Source organism: Falco naumanni, chromosome 17 (assembly GCF_017639655.2).
Source record: "Falco naumanni isolate bFalNau1 chromosome 17, bFalNau1.pat, whole genome shotgun sequence".
NCBI lineage: Eukaryota > Metazoa > Chordata > Aves > Falconiformes > Falconidae > Falco > Falco naumanni.
In genome coordinates this window covers 5,058,470-5,077,687 of record NC_054070.1, presented here as the reverse complement: position 1 = coordinate 5,077,687, position 19,218 = coordinate 5,058,470, and the positions used below count along the sequence as shown (strand labels likewise).

General features: G+C 49.8%; 1 protein-coding gene across 1 annotated transcript; it reads right to left on the bottom strand.

The window, feature by feature from the left end:
• Nucleotides 1-314: 314 nt before the first annotated feature.
• Nucleotides 315-19,140, bottom strand: PTPN22 (protein tyrosine phosphatase non-receptor type 22). Its single transcript, XM_040617030.1, has 21 exons — nt 18,952-19,140; nt 14,997-15,105; nt 14,084-14,160; nt 13,064-13,159; nt 12,641-12,679; nt 12,242-12,313; nt 12,093-12,152; nt 11,486-11,628; nt 10,899-10,965; nt 9,997-10,074; nt 9,355-9,447; nt 7,877-7,953; nt 6,301-7,067; nt 5,212-5,295; nt 4,939-5,069; nt 4,367-4,394; nt 3,903-3,983; nt 3,516-3,619; nt 2,888-2,918; nt 2,104-2,181; nt 315-1,451 (listed from the first exon to the last, which is right to left on the bottom strand). The coding sequence occupies exons 1-21, from the start codon at nt 19,036-19,038 to the stop codon at nt 1,387-1,389; spliced, it is 2,367 nt and encodes a 788-aa protein (XP_040472964.1). The 5' UTR covers nt 19,039-19,140; the 3' UTR covers nt 315-1,386.
• Nucleotides 19,141-19,218: the final 78 nt, after the last annotated feature.

The window sequence follows — 19,218 nt, the reverse complement described above, 5'->3', positions numbered from 1 at the left end:
GCGCGCCGGGAAGTGTAGTCCGGCGGCGGGCGGGTCCCGCGCTGCCACAGCCCGGGGCGGGCGGCCTAGTGGCGGGGTCCCCCGGCGCAGCCGGGCCTGCGGGCCGGGGAAAGAACCTGTATTTTTAGGGCATTTCCGACACGCCGTAAAACGCTCCGTCGATGAAGTGGCCGGCGGGCGCGGGCGGCTGCCCCAGCGCGGCGCTCACGGCCCGGGGGGCCGGGCGGCCGGCGCGACATGGCGGCCGGTGCGCGGGGGTCCGCTCGGCTCCGGTGCGGCGCGGGGCTGCTGGGCACCGGGCTGTGCCTGAGGGGGGGCTGGTGCAGGGCTCTGCAGCGGGGAAGCCGGGTGGCTCTGGCGACAGGCAGGCGGGTGCCCGCCGCGCTACCGTTCTGCTCCAGCAGCAGCAGCTTTCGGGCAGGTTGAGCGCGCTGTGCCCGCAGCCTCGTCAGCTTCCTCTCCACCGCGGTCCCCAAATCCCACTTCGTTTTTCTCTTTCTACAGAAAAGCAATTACATAGACCAGTTTTCAACAGCTTTATCCCTCCCCACGGAGAACGTAAATAGCAGTGGAACCTGGTGACGAATCTGGCCAGAAATCTCATCTTCCAAGCTATCCATCTGAAATTTTGTGCTGGAGAGTCACAAATCCTTAAAACCAGTATTGCTTTAAAAATACAATGATACTTCACTGGCTGTGGTGGTGTCTTGTTCGGTTTGGGTTTTTTTCCCCCCAGATAGCAAGGGCAGTCAGTTAACACTAGTTTAGTTTCTATGTGATCAATCTTATTGACCAGAAATAACAGACAAATTCTCTGATTCGCTCAGATGAAAAAAAAGCTTAAAAATTATTTCTAAAATCTGAGATGCTAATTCTCCTGGAGTCCAAGTAACGTAAACATTAAAGGAAGCAGGGGTCTTCGATCACAGTGGACCTACACACGTCAGTGGAGCTACACAGATGCTGCGTCTGCACGATCCCGAGTCTCGTTCTGCTTTGGTCTGCTCCGTTGGCCATCCATGTCACCCAATGGTCTTCACTGGATCCTGTCACCCGTTCACGTAGCTCTGTTTCACAACACTCAAATCCGTCCTTTTGAAGTGAATACATTCCAAAACACAACAAAAATGTATCCCTCCTTACGATAAAATAGCTATTCCCGCTTTTAGTTTCCATCCTGTGGTAAATTAGCTGAAAATGCTTAACTGTTGGTGTTTTTATAAAATTCTTCTTTACTTAAGGTTTAGCTGATGAATGTGCAGGTGGTGCCTGAGCTGCAAATATCATGCAACAGCTTTTGATGTATTGATGGAAACCTTACTGGGAGGAGCGCTCAAGGCATATCAGGGCCTCACAAATCTGCAACATCAAATATATAAAATGTATCTAAATATTCCATCCTGGTGGTGGATTTCTTGGTCCTTTAGGTTTCGAAAATCGATTTGCAAAGCCTAGAAAGAAATTTTTTTTTAATGCAACAAATTCTGTATGTTATAGATGTTGATTATGTAATTCCTTAAGATAACATGGTATTTGAAAATACTTGTAATCTCAGTCCTTTCCCAAACTTTAAGGGATGGTAGACTTAAAGCAACATCCTGTAGTTGTAAGTCAACTGCTGCAAAAACAGTCTACGTGTCTGTCAAAAAATACAGTTATAGCATGCATATCAAGATAACTAGATTTTATGCTTAATCTAATAAATTACTGTTGTCTAGTAGAAGAATTTTATATGGAAACTGCGCTATTTCTCTTCTGCCATATTACACAACGTAAGCCAGCAGCCTCATGGCAATGCTACAGCTTTGTGTTTGTCTGCTCCTATCTCTGTTGCCACATAAAGGCTTCAGATACAAGAAAGCCAAATGCACGCTTCAGACCCTTCACACACCGAGAAACATGTGTCAGAGTAGATTTCAGGGTTTGTGTTTTCCATCCTTACCTGTTCTTTAAACAATTCGTGAATAAAGTTGTAAGTGTGTAAAAAAAATAATAAGCATTACTTGTAATGTTTGAAATCTACTAGTATTCTGCCTGGTACCTGCATTTAGACTTTCAAAAACCAGGTGCTTCCTACACCAAAACACAAAGAGAAAAACGTACCAAAGTTAAGGAAAGACCTCGAGTGGTTTGACGGGGCAGATTCTGATGGTTTTGTCAGTGAAGACGGACTACAGATGCCTAGAAAGAAAAAATCTGACTGAAGCAGTTAGTCACTAAGGCAATTCCCTGAAGATCCAGACTCGGACACACCTACAGGAAAACACGTACTGCCACATGGATGCTGCTCAGCACAAGACAAAGCGAAGTACTTTCGACACTAGCATGAATGCCACATAGTCTTAATGACATTATTTTCTCATGGCATGGAGCAAGGGTTCTACTGCAGTGTAATTCCATTGGGAAAATGTTCGCTCAGAAGTGCTTTAAGGAGTTTTTAACAGCCCTATTTTCAAGATAAGCATTTTAATTTTAGATCAAAAGGAACTTAATGAGAAACTCCTTATTTACACTCCAAATAGACCAAGCAGAATCCAGGATGGGGCTCACACTCCCCACAGCTCCCCTATCCCCCACTTTTAGGGTATTTGTCCCACAACACTGGTTTGCATGACCTCAAGAATTTGATAATCTGGATACACAGGAGCTGTCCCCAGGGTACCCCAGGGCACCACAGCATCCTTATGATACTCCTGAAACCAGTACTGCTCTCCAGATGTGATGGTGCTCAGCTGGCCAGCGCAGCTCTGTATGTCCTATTCCAAAGCAGGCAGATGTGCAGGACGTTTCACATTTGACTAGTTCAAGTTCTTGAAAAGTCAGTCCCACATATTTATATACTTGCTTAAAGCCATCAGGAAGATGCACATTAGCCTGAAAGACTTACTCTTTCTCACATTTTTTAGTATTTTCAAGCTCTGTTGAGAAAAAAAAAAAAAAAAAAAGAGAGAGATAAAAGGCCTATTGGAAAAAAGTGTGGCAAGCAGTATATCAGCTACTAAATATACATGTATCACATCTCATAAAAAGTGTCATGCCTAGCAGCTGAGACTGAAATGCAGAGTTTTGCCATTCCCTTTGTCTTGGCTTTTTTTCTAGCCATCCCAAATGCCTCCAGTTTGTATTAATTCTTGCTGTTTTCCTCAAATGCTTTTCTGCTCAACCATAACATCCTGAAGTACAGTCGCTCATGAGGATAATTAACCCAGGTCACAGCACAAAGAGACTGCTCAGACTCCGCTCGAGCAACTTTTTCCAAGAGGAGCTGACATTTCAGGCAGAGGGCATAGCCATTCACATGGGTATGGCTGTGGCACTCTCTTCCTGGTGCAGACAGTGGTTTTGTTTGTATTTCTACAACAGAGTATTTTTATTAGTCTTGTTTCCTTGCCCTAACTACAAGTGGTCTCAAGGCAGGCAGTTTTCCCAAGGTTAGCAGTAAGAGAGTAGCAATAGCTGAGCTAGGGCTATCTCTTCTTCTCACCCTCTCCATTCTCAATAGTTTTTTGTCTTACCTTGCTTCTCCTGAAGCATTTTGTAGGCTCTTTTGATGATGATTCAGCAGCATTGCTCTCCAAGCCCACAGGACTCGTAGAATTTCTTGCAGCAGCCTGCAGACCTGGGAACATACATCAGAACATTTGCAGTGGTCATTCACAAATCCTCCTGCTTTTTTCTAAGTGCTTTGTTGTTGCTTTTAATTTCCTGTTCTAGAAATTGCCAGCAGTCCCCTAGTTGCATTTACTTTCTTTTTATCTGCTGAGCTCTCCTGCAGTTAAGTCTTGAAGCACTACCGTTGTCAATGCTTTGAACAAGTGGGCCACAATCTCCTAAGCTATATACAGGTTTAGGTGTAAGTATAAAATTGCAGTTACATGCCGAGAAAAGAACTTATCACTTACTCGCTGCATCAGCAAGAACAAATGACTCTGGGGTTCTTTCAGGAAGGGCAGGGGGAGAGTTAGAGCAATCCCGGGCTGTCTCTAAGAAAGCAAAGATAAAAGAGTTGGTTACCTAGCGAGAGAGAGAGTGATGTTTTATACATATATATATATGTTTCCTTTCTCAAAGGAAACAGAACATGCAGCAAAAGATGTGACAAGCCTCAGCCAAGGAGCTGCAAGGAACATCATCGTGTGCAGAGTGAGGCGGGAGCTGGTCAGGAAACACAAAACTGCCAGTCCACTGGGCTGCAGAACTGCCTAGTTCTGTTTAGAACCATTTAGTGGCAGAACTGTTTAGCAACACAAAATATCCATTGGACTGAGCACAGATCCTAAAGACGTTTACTAAATGTGGCAAAGCAGCTTCAGTAAAAAGCATATCTTATTTCCAGAGATAGTTTATCCCAGCAGTAAACTTATACCTCTTTCTGGGCTCCGAAGCTTCACACTCTAGAAACAAAAAACAAGGAAGGTGTTTGAAATTCTCACAACCACATGTTGTTCTCTTGCACGCGAGCAAGCCAGAGAAGATGAGGAAATGATGTTATGTGCAAACAGCCTCCCACACACACCTCCATGCTCGTGTAATGGAAGAGAGACTCATGCCTGACTGTTTCACTTTACAAAGCTATAATTCAACTCGGGAATGAGCAAGAGATGCCTACATTTTTTTCAGCTCCTGCCTGTTCCACAGGGCAGTGTGAACCTCAGCGGACCACCAACTTCTGTCTCCATCATCCTTCTTTAAAAGAGGGACAGTATGTTTACTACCTTGTATGGGATTTAGGACCTCCAAAAATAATGTTTGGAGTAAAGCAAGTGTTGATGAGGAGGATCCTGACTGAGACCACATCTTCACTCCTGTTCTGAGCCCTGAAATACTTTAGGGACAGTACACAGTGCCAAAACTAGGGTCTTTCTCACAGAAGGAAACGTGACAAGGAAATTAGCATAGCGATAGTGCTGGAGAAAAGATACAACCCCATTTTCTTACCTTGCATGGTCTCAGCCTTATGGAATCATTAACCACTTCTGAATGAGACTCACCACTCCACCTCAAAGACGTTCTGATATTTGTATTTCTGGTTGGAAGCTGAAAATCAGAAGTGGCCAGAGGAAATTCTCCTAGAAATAATTGAGCACAAGAGCAGTCATTTCTCATCCCAGGCAGCCAGAGCAAAGGCACTGCCAGGTGCTACGGCATGGCACAGTCATGGGAAGAGCCCTCAGAGCAGTTCTCAGTCCCTGTCTTGTCAAATGCACTTACCAGATTCACTGACCACAATAAAAGACTCCGGGGTTCGCTCGGGCAGGGGCGGAGGGTTATCATCCTCTGGCTGTGGCTGGGTGGCTGATTGGAGAGACAGGGACAGGTTACCCGCGCAGCACAACACAGCAGAACTACAAACCTATGTAGAGACTCCAAGAGCTGACTGCTCTTGCCCAAGCGTGCCCCAGAAATTATGGTTAAACATCTCTAAACCTTAGTTAAAAATCTAAATAGCCCCCCAGCACCAATTCATCTGCCGCTAGCTACCTGGCCCCAAGGGCAGGCTTCCAGCAGTGTTGGCAGCAGAATTGCCGTTGCACAGGGGAAAATAGTGAGTGAACCCCCAGCACACAGCAAGCGCACAGCTGGCAGTACCATTGCTGCTTGGCTTGTGGTGCAACTCCCAAACGGTCCAAGAGTCTCTAGCATCTAGATAACAAGCATACTTCTGTGACACTGAATGCTGAAGGGCCTCAGCAGGACAAATCTGAGCAAATGCCAAAGTTGTGGACAATGGGAAATGTCCAACTGGGCCAGGGCTGACCAGACCAAGGAACAATTCTGTTATTCATGTGGCAGGCGATGGTTTTAAAGCTACAGATCTGGGCAAAACACTAACATCGAAGTCCTGGTTCTCTCAGTCTCGGTGGGATGTCAGCATCCACCTGCATGATACTCTGCACAGAGGAGCGGATTTTGACCCAGAAACTAGATCCTCAGAGAAAAACATTTCTGGGAGCTTTCTGAACGCTTCTTGGAGCGCCCTGTTATACAAACTGGTCAGCACTGATCCCTGCCTGCCTGTGAGAGCCGTGCCGAGGTGACGTGGTAGTGCAGAGCTGCCACGTAACGTGAAACCCGAAATCACACTGTTCTAAAAATGTCGTTGATTTTTATGGGAAAAGCTTAACGCAGGATGCAATGAGTGTGAGGATGAAACCAGTCGCTCCCTCAGCTCCCAGGGGGATGCAGTGCCAGGGAGCAGCTACAGCCCCGCCTGGACACCAGCAGACACCACTCGCCAGCCCCCCCGGCACGCCGCAGCCCAGCACCACCAAGCCCCGCATGCTGCAGCACACCACTTACTGGGGAAGAACGAGGATGTCCCCTCGCTGCTCAGTGGGGGAGCATGGTGGGACGCAGGCGCGGGTGGCGGGGAGCTGGCCACAGCAGCGGGCAACGGGGAGATCACAGCGCGTGAAGGGGGGAATGCATCCTGCCCCTCCACAAAGCGCTCGGTAAACACCGGGGACACAGGGCCTTCTGGAGAGAGTGAGGAGAAGTAGGGGTCTTCTGCTGAGCAGAAGTGGGGGTAAGGATATCGCCCGTGGTTCCTGTGGCTTGGGGGGCTGTTGGCTTCTGTGCTCGAGTGGTTCAGCTCAACAGGGGAAAATCCATCCCACTGCTTCACCTGAAAGCTTGAGTAACAGGCATTTGGCAACCGTGAACTCCAAGTGGGCTTTGCATCCCCTCCACCCCCTTCCCAGCCTTCTCCCCGCTGCGCCAGCACGAAAGGGGTCGATGCGGTCCGTGTGAGGGGTGCTGTGCCACGAGGCCCTCTCCTGCCCACTCCCGTTGGCTCCGGGTTCAGAAGCAGCTGCTCAGGAGAGATGCTGTTGAACTCCAAACTGTGGTGTTTCTGAAGAGCATCCCCAGCGCCCCGCTTCTCAGCAGCAGCTGCCTTCCTGCAGCTGATGAAGTTCAAAGTACCAAAGGAGACGGCCTGTCTGATGGGAGGGACTCCATGCCCGGAGCTGTCACGCACTCCCGTGGCAGACACCGATGTCGGGGATGATTCACTCTGTACCACCGGAGGAGGAAGTTGATGTGTGTCCTGCTCCTGTGGCTCTGAGCTGCAATAAAGTACCGTGATGTGAAGCCAAAGCCAGCTAGTCCTCTGAAATCTCTGTTAGCCTGCTTACAAGGCCCCACAACGTTGCTCCTAAGCACAGATCTGTCCCCCAGGAACGCAGAGCCCAGCCCAGCCTCCAGCAAGGAGCAGAGGGAAAGGCTGTGCACCCTGGTGAACAGAGCAGGCCCCTTTATGTGGGTAAACTATAACAAAAAGCAAAATTATTTCCAGAAAGCAGACACTGCAAACCAAAACATGCCCTCAGAGAGATCCCACCGCTCTCTGAAGCTGTCCGTGCTGGGAAGTTGGATTCCTCAGACTTGCTGTTCCTTACAGCAAGAGGCACTGGAGTGGCAGCACTGGAGTGGCACACGCAGATGAAAGATGGGACCAGTCTGGGGACACCCTGCAGCATGCACAGCTCGGGGCAGAGGGCTGAAGTGACCCAGCACTGGGGTATCTCCCTGTGCATCAGCCTTTTCTTGTACTGCCCTGAGACGTGTTTGCAGTGCATGTGTGAAACACCAGGTAAGCGCAACATGAAATAGAGCCAAGGGCAGAAGAGGGGGACAGATAACGGCATGGAGGGAAGAGGCTGAGGCTCAGTCGCAGAGAGACTTCGGTGAGAAGAGCAGGAATGACGCTAGGAACAGATGTGAGAGTCAAAGTGGGACTCGAGAGAAGCTGCAGATCCTGCTGACAATTGAAATGCAACATTCAAACAGGACCGTGCCACAAAGCGCACATGGAACAATGCATCTTCCTGAAATCGTACCAGTGACTGAAAACACTAACCCAGAGGATACTTACCAGGTTAGTAATCTCAGAGAATAAATATCTTCCACTGCAGTCAGGCGTGGTTTGGCTACGGGATGCCTTGCATGTACCTAGGGAAAGAAAAGGTTAGAAAACAAGAGTGAGGAAGAAGAATGCAAAGAACACTCACGTACTATTTCAGGAGTTGAAATTTGTGCCAAATACTTTTAATTATTAATGCAGTTTGCAAATGACAAACATCAATTTGAAAACACCAAGTTGGAGCTGAAAACTGAGGACAGAACCTCCCAAACAGCAATTCCTGTCAGCACCTTTTTTGAAATAAGAGTATAGCAAGCTGTGCAACCTCCAGCTGTTCCAAACACCTGCAGAACAGCCAGCGACCCCACGTGAGCACTCAGCCAGGCAGGTCAGGCGCTGGCTTCATTTGTGACATCTCAGCATGTGACCATCACCCATAGCCTGCAAAAGTGTGTTCAAAGGGCAGTGACGTTTAGGTGGGCGAGAGGTTTGGCCAGGAGCTACAAAACCACATCCGGATTTGAACAGTTTTCTGCATTTTCTGCCAACCTAGTTTTGTATCTCCTTTGCTTACAGACTGTCCACAGCGCACAGAAAGAGGCTCTTGCCATTCTTTTCTCACTCAGCTCTGGTTTGGAACATCCTGCAAATCCTATGGCAAAACTGAGGCACGAGTCCCATCGCAGGATCCTGTTCCCAATTCTTTACACAAAAGCTTCTGACAAAACAAACTAACTGTAACTTTTCAGCCATTGCCTAAGAATGGCAATGCATTTACTCCAGCCAGATGCGAACAGCTACACAGGGAAGGTAAGGTTCATGCCAGCAGTCACAGGAAAACAGCAAGAGCAAAGAAAAGCTTAATCATGGATGTTCTGGATCTTCCTGTTTATCTGCAACTTCATACCAAGGCCACATTGTTTTTTCTCAGAAGCGTATCAGATTTGAAAGACTTTGACATGTTTTTTCACAAGTTATTTTAGCCTAGTCTCTCCCACAGACAGGCTGGAATGCTAATTGTCTCACTAGAATACCACCGTGTTGCAGATTAACACTTCTAGCCGTACCGCCTTGTGCATCCAAGCTTCCCAGCCAGGCTGAAAGTCACTCTGTTGCTTGCAAGCACTCCCTGAAGACAAGTTTCCCTGGCACGTCCACATGGAAATCAGCTGCTACTGTGGAAAGCTGGTGCTTTTCTGTTCACTCATTGCATTAAACAATTATATAAGTATATGGAAAATGGTTTCGAGACTGCAGAAAATTTAGCTCTTGTTTGGGGCCAAATCCTGTGGTAAGCATTGCACAGTCAGGGAAACGGCTGGATTCTCATGGGCTAACTTGAAAAGAGGCTGGGTTTGGGCATCAAGGGTAGCAGAAAACATGGGGATTCGTTCCAGGTGTGCAGAGGAGACCTCTGCAGTAGGGATCTAGGTTAGAGCCAGCATGACTGAGGCTGCAAGAGGCAGGGTGCTTATCCCGGGGACTTTTACCTGTGAAGCAGCAGATTCTGCCTGGGCATCAAATGCTTTAATCTGCCTTTTGAAGAGCTCAATCACTGCATCGTAAACCAGCTCATACTGCTCCTGCATTCCAGACAAACAAACAAATTCCAGATGTGAGAGCCAGCACCTGCAGTACTTGTAAATGGTCACCCATGACCCAAATCAAGCATCAGCCCCTGAGAGAAGCTGATACTTTCTGGTGCACTGGCAGGGTAAGTTCCCAGAAGAGGTAGAAGCCACAACTTTCAAAGGGTTCAGACTGAAGCATTTGGGGTTTTTTTCGGGTGCACAAACAATGCTGTTCTGCATCAAGCTTCCTCTTCAGTCTATCTCAGCTGAGAAGAGTTCCCACTTTATGTCCTGGACAGTCCCTTCTCCCACAGCATAAGTGTTTGATGTATCAGACTGCAAGCGCTAAGCCGTTCCAGCTGTCTACAAGGAAATGGTCAGCTACCAAAGTAATTTCTGCAAAATCATTCTTCTGCTCAGCAGGGAGACCTTGCAGAACATCTATGCACCCCAGTTCCCAGAGCACAACCACTCGGGGTTTCCTTGCTGCAAAGCCTCCTGGGGAAGAGCTGAGCTCCCAATATGGAGAGCGTGCCACTTGGTGGAATCGCCCAAACACACCTTGGTCTGCACTATGGAAGGCCTCTGCGTGCGCATTTCCTGGATCAGACTGAAAATACTGAAGTTCACCGGAACAATCTTGTAAGAAAGAGAAAAGATGAAAAATTACAGACAGGTCTAATTCCAAGCAGCTTCCAAGTCATGATGCAGTTTTAGAGCAGTGTCCAGAATTCAGCCCTGTCGCTGCAAGAATTTTTAACAAAGGAACTGCTTAAAGTATTCTTTTTTATTGTTATGAACCAGCTTGCTTCCTCCCTCCTGTCTTGCATCCGACAGAAAATACCCTTTTTATAACAGTATTGGTAACAGCTGCGAATAGCATGAAAAGACAAGACACTGATTTCCCAGATCAGTGGGTTCAGGGGTGCTGTGGTGCAGAAAGCAGCCACTCCTCCGAGTCCCAGCAACCTGCCCCAGGGCCAGGGATTACCTCACAGATTTTTATTAAAGAGTCAGAGTAAAGCAAAGTGTTAGTTTGGAGACACTGGATTTCTGATGCTTAAGTGCAGAGAGACACATATAGTTAAGTCATATTGAAGACTGAAGGCCAGTGCAGAGCCCAGCTCTGTGACCTGAAGGTCCTGCCAGAAGGAGCAAGGAGAGGGAGGATTCTGCCCCATCGGTACAAGCATCAGGATGGGGAGGGGAGCAATGGCAACGAGCAGTGCATGGATGATGCAGAGCCTAAAGAAGGAGGAGCAGCACCAACTGGGAGCGGGACATCGGCAGTTTGGCCACCACTGTTCTCCAGTCAGGCTGCGGGGAGTTCTCATTCATGGCTGTTGTCTGAAACACATCTGCATGCAGTGAGGTAAGAGGAGAGAGAAGGTGAGGGAGCGACAGAGAGATGCAGCGCTGCTGCCTGCGGCACCGTGTGAAGCGCAGCGCGGGCGGACACTCACCCCGTCCCTCAGCAGCTTCTGGGTGTAGTCAATGGCACAGAGGACGCCTGTTCTCCCGCAGCCGGCACTGCAACGACAGTCACAGCGGGGTTGCTAGCAGAGGTCAGAGGATGGGCACGCTGTATTTTCTGACAAGGGTATTTGAAAAAGGTCCGAAGCCCCCTGTGACCCTCCCACCCCACACTGCGGGAGGTGCAGACCCACCAGCCAGCCCTGCTGCAACTTCACCCACCCCACGCCAAGCTCCAGTTGCCCACAGCTCTGCTGCAGGCTGGCAGGCACATCTGTGCTCCTGCAAACAGCTCCCAGTCCTCCTGTGGCGACCAGCCCGCATGTGGACGTGCCCGACAGCAGTGGTGGTTCTCCTAACTACATGCACGGTTGCTGGCTTGCTGCTGCCTGTCCCCGTTCCTGCCACCCGGCTGTGCTTGCTGTCCCCAGCAGACACCTTTGCCTTCAGACTTCCTATGAGAGCAGCCTGGCTGGGGCTTGTGCCAGCTTCCACCACCCCCACGGCCGCTCGGGAAGCGAGAGTGTGGGGTCCAGGGGTCCGGCAGCCCTTCCCCACCGGTGACCGGCTCACCCACCTGCAGTGGATGCAGATGGGGACGCTGTCATCCGGCTGGTAGCAGCGAATCTCACTGATGAGGTCCAGGATGGGGTCAATGGACAAGGGGACGTCGTGGTCTGGCCAGTTTTTATAGTGGAACTGGTAGATGGTGCGGATGCTCTGCAAGAGGAGAAGAGCACTGGCAGGGGCTGGGGCTGACCCGCGCCACCGAGGGGCTGCTGCCGCAGCTCCTGCAGGCGCAGGCCGGGACGGTGGCGCGGCAGGGGAAGCTGGTGTGATGCAGGCACATCCAGTTCCCGTCTGCATTGGAAGGCGAAGGTCAGAGGTGCAGGCTGCAGCTGTGCTCGCTATAAAAGCAGCATTGCCGTTTTATACGTTCCTGATGTCACACGTTGACCCTACTTACCCAGGGTCTGACTTGCCATAGCTGGCAAACAGCTTCAGAAATTGAGGTTCGAGATAATTAATTTTTTACTTTCTTTGTTCCTTTAGCTACTGTCAAATCTAAAGCAGCAGGCCGAGCAGCATAACATTTTCTGCACAAAGTGTGCCATATTTTAATATATCATTTACATAGCAAAGCAAGCCAGGATGCATTTCCTGCACTGGCCTTTCCTACTTACCTCATTCAGGGCCACCTTTAAAGTCCTAATCACATACTCATTTTTCTTCTCTTCAGCTTCCTGCAGAAGAAGAAGTTAGTCACATTTTCTGCAGATGACACAAGTTTCCAGCGCACATGATGTGACCCAGTGCTTGCAGCTGTACTCACACAGGCGATGGAGAAAGGGCCACACTGGAGGGGAGAGCCGTCCACCTCTGCCCAGTACCGCTCACATTTTTTCTGTTGCCAGAAGCAGGACACGTCTGGTTACTCACCACGGGCCCACCCACGCTGTCTCCTGTCTCACTTGGCAAGACAAAACTCATACTCGGCAGAGGCCAGGCTCTCGCTGCTGGCCAGCTCCAGCCTCCCCTTCCCTGGAGCCACCATTGCTGGGTTCTCCCCTCCCAAAGAAGCCAGATACGCTGCTGGAAGATTCTGCAGCTGGAGCCCCAGGGAACAGCTCGTATCAACCAGAAATGCACTAATGAAATTAATGAAAACCTGCATTTCTCCACCCTGTCCCGGCACTGTCACAGCAAAGGCCACCTCTGACACGTTACTCACCTTTCCCATTTCAAACTCCACGCAAGCCATGACCACAACCTGCAGAAAGAACGTTCGTTAGGAAAGTCTGAACACGAGTGTCTTATCCAGACAGCAAATCAAACTCATCACTTGTGGGTACGTATCAGCAATGAGGAAGCTCTGTGGGCTGCCTTCCCCAGCGTTCCGGACCGCCCGGCAGATCAAGCCCGGGACAACACGGACAGCCTGGGCGCCAGGGCCTTCCCACCCAGCAGCCAGGAGCAGACCCTGCCTCAGCACCAGCATGGAGGAGGCTCACAGGAGGGGTGCGGGGCGCATCAACATCTGGAGTAAAGCCCTGACACTCCCACTCTCAGCTTAGACAAAGAGGACTTCTGGCTCTCTTTGTACAGACAACTTTTCTTTAAAAAAAAGGGAAAGATGTATAAATCTGCACCTTACCAGGACTTCATACTCCCAAATCATCCTCCAAAAGTCAATGACAGTTGTGGGGAGAGGACCCTGCGTTGCAATGTATGCTCTTGGCCCATAGACACCCTAAAACAGCATTTAAATCAGACATGGAGACATCTTTGCATAGTTCACTAGCAGAAATAAAGTAATTCCTTATTCTGAATCTTACTTCTATTCAGTGAGCCCATTAAGGACTTAGAAGGGGGGTTACATAGTTAAATTTTAGGCGCCTACATTAAATTAAGCAACCAGAAACCAGCGGTGTGCAAACCTCCCAAAGGCAGACCCAAGCCAGGGAGCTGGGCTTGAGGTGACACCTGCTCTCAGAGGCCACCAGTTCTTGCAGTGCATTTGGGAGCTGTGCATTGCTGCTCCTGCAACAGCTGACCCAGCTCTGCAGCGTGGCTCTGGGCACGTTGTGTCTGTTGGCCAGAGAACAAACCGTGAGCCCTCTGTGAAGGTCTGTTCTGCAGAGCCCTCGTGTACTATGGTGGAGAACAAAGGAAACCTTCTATGTATCAGAGAAGGGTCGTCAGCACAGGAGAGCCCCAAAGCACACGGAGCTCCTGATGGAGAGCCAGCCTGCGCTGACCTGCCTGGTCGCTCGCGGCTGCAGCGGGGCTCAGCGGTGCTGCACTGCGCGGCTTCCTGCCTGTGCGTGGCGATTCTGGCCGCAGGCAGTTTTGCACCACTGTCACCCACTGAAGGCAGTGACACCAAGGAAGTGGGGGCTGCGAGCCACAAACTGTTCCACTACCCACCCCAACATGAGCACACGTCCCTTGCCCTGTGGCCTGGTGCCTCTCTCCTGCAAGGGGTGTTTTTGAAGCGCTCACTGACTGTGCGCGTCGCTACATCAGTTATCCCTGAGCACAGCCCAGAACTACGCACAGTCCGTTTGCTCACCAGTGCCACGGGACCTGCTCCCCCTGTCACAACTCGACCAGGTAGCACTAACAGCTGCCACAAGCACCTTTGCACGGTAAAACACCATGAAAGAAGCAATACCTTGATGAAGTTGGCATTGATGTAACAAGAATCTTCATCTGATGTAATCAGGGACAACTCCACTCTGCTGTGGTCAACTGCAGGCACAAAAGCAGAAGCAGCAGCAGTTACTGTTTGTCCTTCATGGTAGCTGAGCTCCTCAGACTGCAGCACAAGGTGCTTTGGAGGAGCATGTGTGTCAGAGAGCTCATCCCATAGCAGATGGGTGGCTGTGCAAGCAGCTAACACCTCCTCCCATGCCCACCGACAGCCCTGCATGGAGCTGCCGCTGCCTCTGCGCGAGCAACGGGCCAGCTCTCAGCGCGTTCGTGAGGGCTTAGGCAAGAGCTGCAGATGCTGCCACTAGCCCAGTGCAACGCTCATCTCTGACCACTGAGCAAGCCAAGCCTAAAATCATCCTGCACTCCACCTTACAGGCTCAGGTGAGGTCTGTGGGTTTAGATTTTCTTTTTTCAAGCTAGAATGGATGAAAGGAACAATCTGCTCTGATCCTAGGACAGGCTTTCCTTTGGAGACTACTGCATCAAGCCAGGACAAGCCACCGCAGTTTTTGCCTATAGTCTGCTTTGTACATCATGGAGGCATCTTTGTCCAAAGCTGTTCTCTACAAGGCCTTGGAAAACAAGTGGCTGCAATGCTACCCTGAAAGCTTGCAAGGATAATTATTAGAGGATGTGTTTCCTTCTGAACAGAAGTTCTGTTCTGTCTGTAGAAAATGCATGCCAAAGTCTTCCAGAGCATGCACTGCAACAGTCAAAGCCTTAAAACTGAACAGCAGAATTCAAGGCCAACTGAGAGCCAACTGTATCCTCACACACAAGCAACTGTGCAGGCAGATACTGGAGGATGGGAACAGACTCGAGCTAGGACGAAAAAAAAGCCGGAATAGGAACATTTTCTATTTCCAACCTACATGGTAAGATGTCCTTGTATCTGTTCTTCTTGATGTTCTCTGGTTGCTCAGATGCTGCTGTGGGGTAGATTTTATCCGCTCTGTACTTTGTTGACTGCCTTTTCAGCTTCTGTGATAAAAGAATGGAACAAATTACAGCAGATGTGTTACTTGCAACGCACTACTAGAGAGTACGTGTGAAGGTCTCTGGGGGTCAGGTTCACTACCACAAAGCAAGGTCTGCACCATTAATTCTTTCCTGAGTGGTTTTTCTCAAGGTGCTCAGAGCAAGAAAAGAACAAAGAAAGAAGCCACCCAAAAGCTCCAGCACAGGCTCCTGAAGAATGGAAAGTGTGTGCTGAGGCAGTGCCCACACGAGGCTCGGGCACGTAGGCTTCTGAAATGAAATGATACATTTATACAGCACACAAAGCATCGCCCTTACAAATAAGTGAGACACACGGGAATCATCCTCAGTATAAATGTCACCCAGATAAGAGGAGTAACAATGTTAAATCACCTTTAACAAACTGTCTAAGAAAAGACAGATAAATCAATTGATTTTTCTCACTTTGGTAAAGATGCCTCCATCTGTAGCTGCAAACAGCAACGCTCAAGCCACTGAAGGAGCACAAGCAATCCGAGCAAAGTAGCTACCTGCACTGATGAAAGAGAAAGGAGGAGGAGTCCTGGGATAGACCCTTAGGGCTATGAATCTCTCTTCTCTTTCATTTCCAGGATAAAGCTGCAGCACTCCTGGAAAGTTCAAGCATCTTTTTCCTGCCAAAGCATAGAATTTTATTTCACTGACATCAGCTTCTAAGTAACACACACCGTTCATTACCATCAACTTTGAAAGCACCATTCTTGCTGTATTCTTTCTTTCATAATTTTTTGTCTACCTAACCACTTTTCTTGCCATCAAGGGGTGCTTTGTAGTTAAAACAAAAGGCCATCTCTAATCAGCATCTCTATGGCTGGACACTCCCAAGGGCAAGTCTCCCTTTCCCACCACCCTGGAGCCAACCTTCACAGCCCTTCTCTTGGACGTCACAGCTGGGGTGCAGCGAATCGGGCTGACACATGAGAGCCTCAGGATCGGCTGCCTTTGTGAAAGAAAGGTGTGCAGGGGAAAAGAGCCAAGGGAAAGGACCACAGGCACACTGAGCTGCAAGGTGAGAGGGTTCCTTATGCTCCTGTGCACCTCGTGGTGACACACCTGAGCTGCTAACAGCAGGTGGGAATGGTGGCTCGGCCGCTCACGGCGCGGGGAAGGCAGCCTGCTGGTCCTGGGCTCACCAAACCAAAACAGCGCCGTGGCCGAAGCAGTTATGCCGGGGGTTACACCAGCTCTCCTGCTGGTACCCACCTGGCGCGCTCGAGGGCTCGGAGCTGCAGCTCTGGCGCACAGCAGGTGAGCCAGAATCACGCAGCCCTGGCAGATTCAGGGCCCCGATTTTTGGGTGCTCACCTATGGCATGCCCATGGGAGCTCATAAGCAACTGCATTTCAGCTCTCCCGAAAGTTCTCATCCAGTTTTGAGAATCCTGTCCCCCGTCCTTCCTTGCTGCACAGCTGATATATTTGCAGCTGCAGGAGAGCTGCAAAACTCCCCTTGACTCCAGCCTGCTCTAGATAAGCACCTGCTGGGACATGCCACCCTCCAGGCCCAGCATGCATGAAGCCACAGAATGAAGATATTTGCCAAAAGGCCACACCAGGAGCTGCAGGGCTTTGTAGCTTGTACGTACTTAACCAAGCCAAGCAGCCCTTTAGCAATACTGCAGATAAAAGGTGTATAATGGCAACGTGTACCTCACCTCTGCAGTATTTCTGTGCACAGATATTCTAATTCAGATCCAAGTCAGAGCTGATGGTTTTTAACATTAAACTGCAAATTTTAAACCCTAAATTCTGCTGCTCCTTAGCCACTATGCCTCAGGAGTCGCATCTCACTGACCTGGATGGAATGAGTCAGGAATAAAGTACAGGAGGGCCAGGACAGTCCACCTGTCCGTGCCCTATTAATCAAGAACACAGAGGCAGGCACAGTGTGATAGAAGTTGTGGGATCAGGATGTTTTTTGTAGGTAACCTCCTGAGCTCTTCTGGCGTTGGTTGCATCCTCCTGTGCCTCCTTCTGAGGCAACCCCAGCTTCCAAGGTGAGCTTTTATGAAAGGGGCATCACTTAGTACTGAAGCCAGTCCTGTCATGGCTGAGGCTCTGAATCGCCTTACTTTTCTGCCCGTGCATAAACTGACATAAAACTGCTTGGGAAATGTCTATGCATGAGAAAGCAAGTGAGAACAGTAAGGATCAAACTCCGGTTGTGAGACTGCACAAACAGAAAAAAGGGACTCTGACAAAAAACCCTGCCACTTCCAGTAACACCACCACAATTTGCATGTACGAATGCTTGCTCACACAAAGAGAAGGGAGGCATTAGGATGGAGAAATAGTATCAAACATTCTACCAAGTTCGGAAGTGCATGCCATCACAATCACCTGTTAAGGCTTCTGCACTTGCAAAAGTGGCCGGCAACTCAGGCCATCCTGGGAAGATTGCTTCCCAGTACAAGAGGAAACACAGCCTTGACCGCTTCTACCTACTGTTTTGGTCAGAAAATTGACGGTGCATTTGGCTGCTAGAATTATCCCGTGCAGCAGGGCTTGGCAGCCTGCTGCCTCGCACGGTGCAGTGCAACCCCGGCACAGCAGCGAGGGGGAAATTCAGCAGCTTGTGACAGCGCTTTGTTCCGTGGAACAACAGACTGTTGCTGCAGACTCAGATTAATCACTTCCCTTCAACCCAGACACCTGGAAACCAAGTGCTAATCTTTTCCCAAGTGTTTGAAGTGCCAGTCTTCACTGGTACGACAAAGCAGGGCTGGAGCTCATGGGGACTCCTAAGGAAGCCCTGCGCCTTCCCCAGAGACCACTGTCTGATGCAACCCTTGTCTGGGGAGGTGGCTCGGGGTCAGTGGTTATTCTGGTGTTTGAGACATTTCACATCTTACAGGTGCACCAGTTTTATCCTTCCCTATGTCTGCTAAAGCTGGGCAATGCCTTTGCTTCTCAGAGCAACCCAGAGAGCCTGCCAGAGCAGCCCTCCTCCAGCCGGTACATTCAGCAGCCGTCGCCAGCCATCAACTTTAACTGTGAGACAGCAGTTTGCCATCTAGGACTCACCCCTGCCAGCCAAGCAAATAAAAAGATTTCAGAGAGCGCACAGATCATGGCACTGCACACTCAACCAGCTAGACACTGCAGAATACAGGGGAAGGTGACAGCCATCAGCTTTTTTTGCTAGTTTTGCCTTGAGGGAACAAGAAATTGATTTCCAGGAAGGGCTAGAAGCACTGCGGGGCGTAGGGCACACTCTCCCATTGCGGGTGGATGCATGAGCCCTCGCACGTAACCCAGCGCAGCACTGGGGGCTGGAGAAATGCCCGTTCCACTGCCCAGGTCACTGCCTCCTTGCTCCTGGGCTAAGGTGCCCAGTGCCGATGTGAGGCAGAAGGGTCTGGGGTCCACAGAGCCTTGCTGTGAACCCCCGCTCCCTGCGGCACAGGCTGCACGGGGCCGGGTAGCAGCCAGCGAACCCCGGCAGGAACACGCGCATCACGGGCAGAACAGGCTGCAGCGGGGAGAAGGAGCAGCAGCTCTGCGCTCCTCACCGCAGCCCTGGCTGTGTTACCAGGCAAAGTGAAACCGTGTCCTGACAAGTGCATTCACAAAGTAGAAAACAGGAAGCACTCGGGTAATCTTTAAAAAGTAAACAGCTTTACTTTGAATGCAAACTATTACTTTTCTGTCTTTACATTCCTTTTACCCCAGTTAACTCCTGTGTCTCCTTCTGCTGTAAAATTCGTAGAAAATCTTATTGCCACATGCAAATCACGTCCCCGTTGGAGACGCGACTGAGTGGTTCCCTTGAAAATCGACTAAAACAGAGCTGTGCCTGAAGTGAACTTACCAAAAACTCGTCTACAAACTCTTCTCGGTTCAGCTTCTTGCCTTGGGCCCTTTCCAGGTTTTGCAGCAGAATCTCCCTTTGGTCCATGTTGCCGGAGACCAAGCGTGGCTGGCCTGCCAAACCTGGGACATGTCATGCGTGTGCTGCGGTGGAAAGCACCAGCCTGGAGAGCGCTCGCGGCAGGCTGTGGTTTACTGACTTCATCGCAAGTCTTAAAGGAAATTAGTACGTAACAGATATCGTGGTCAAATAACAAAACACAACACA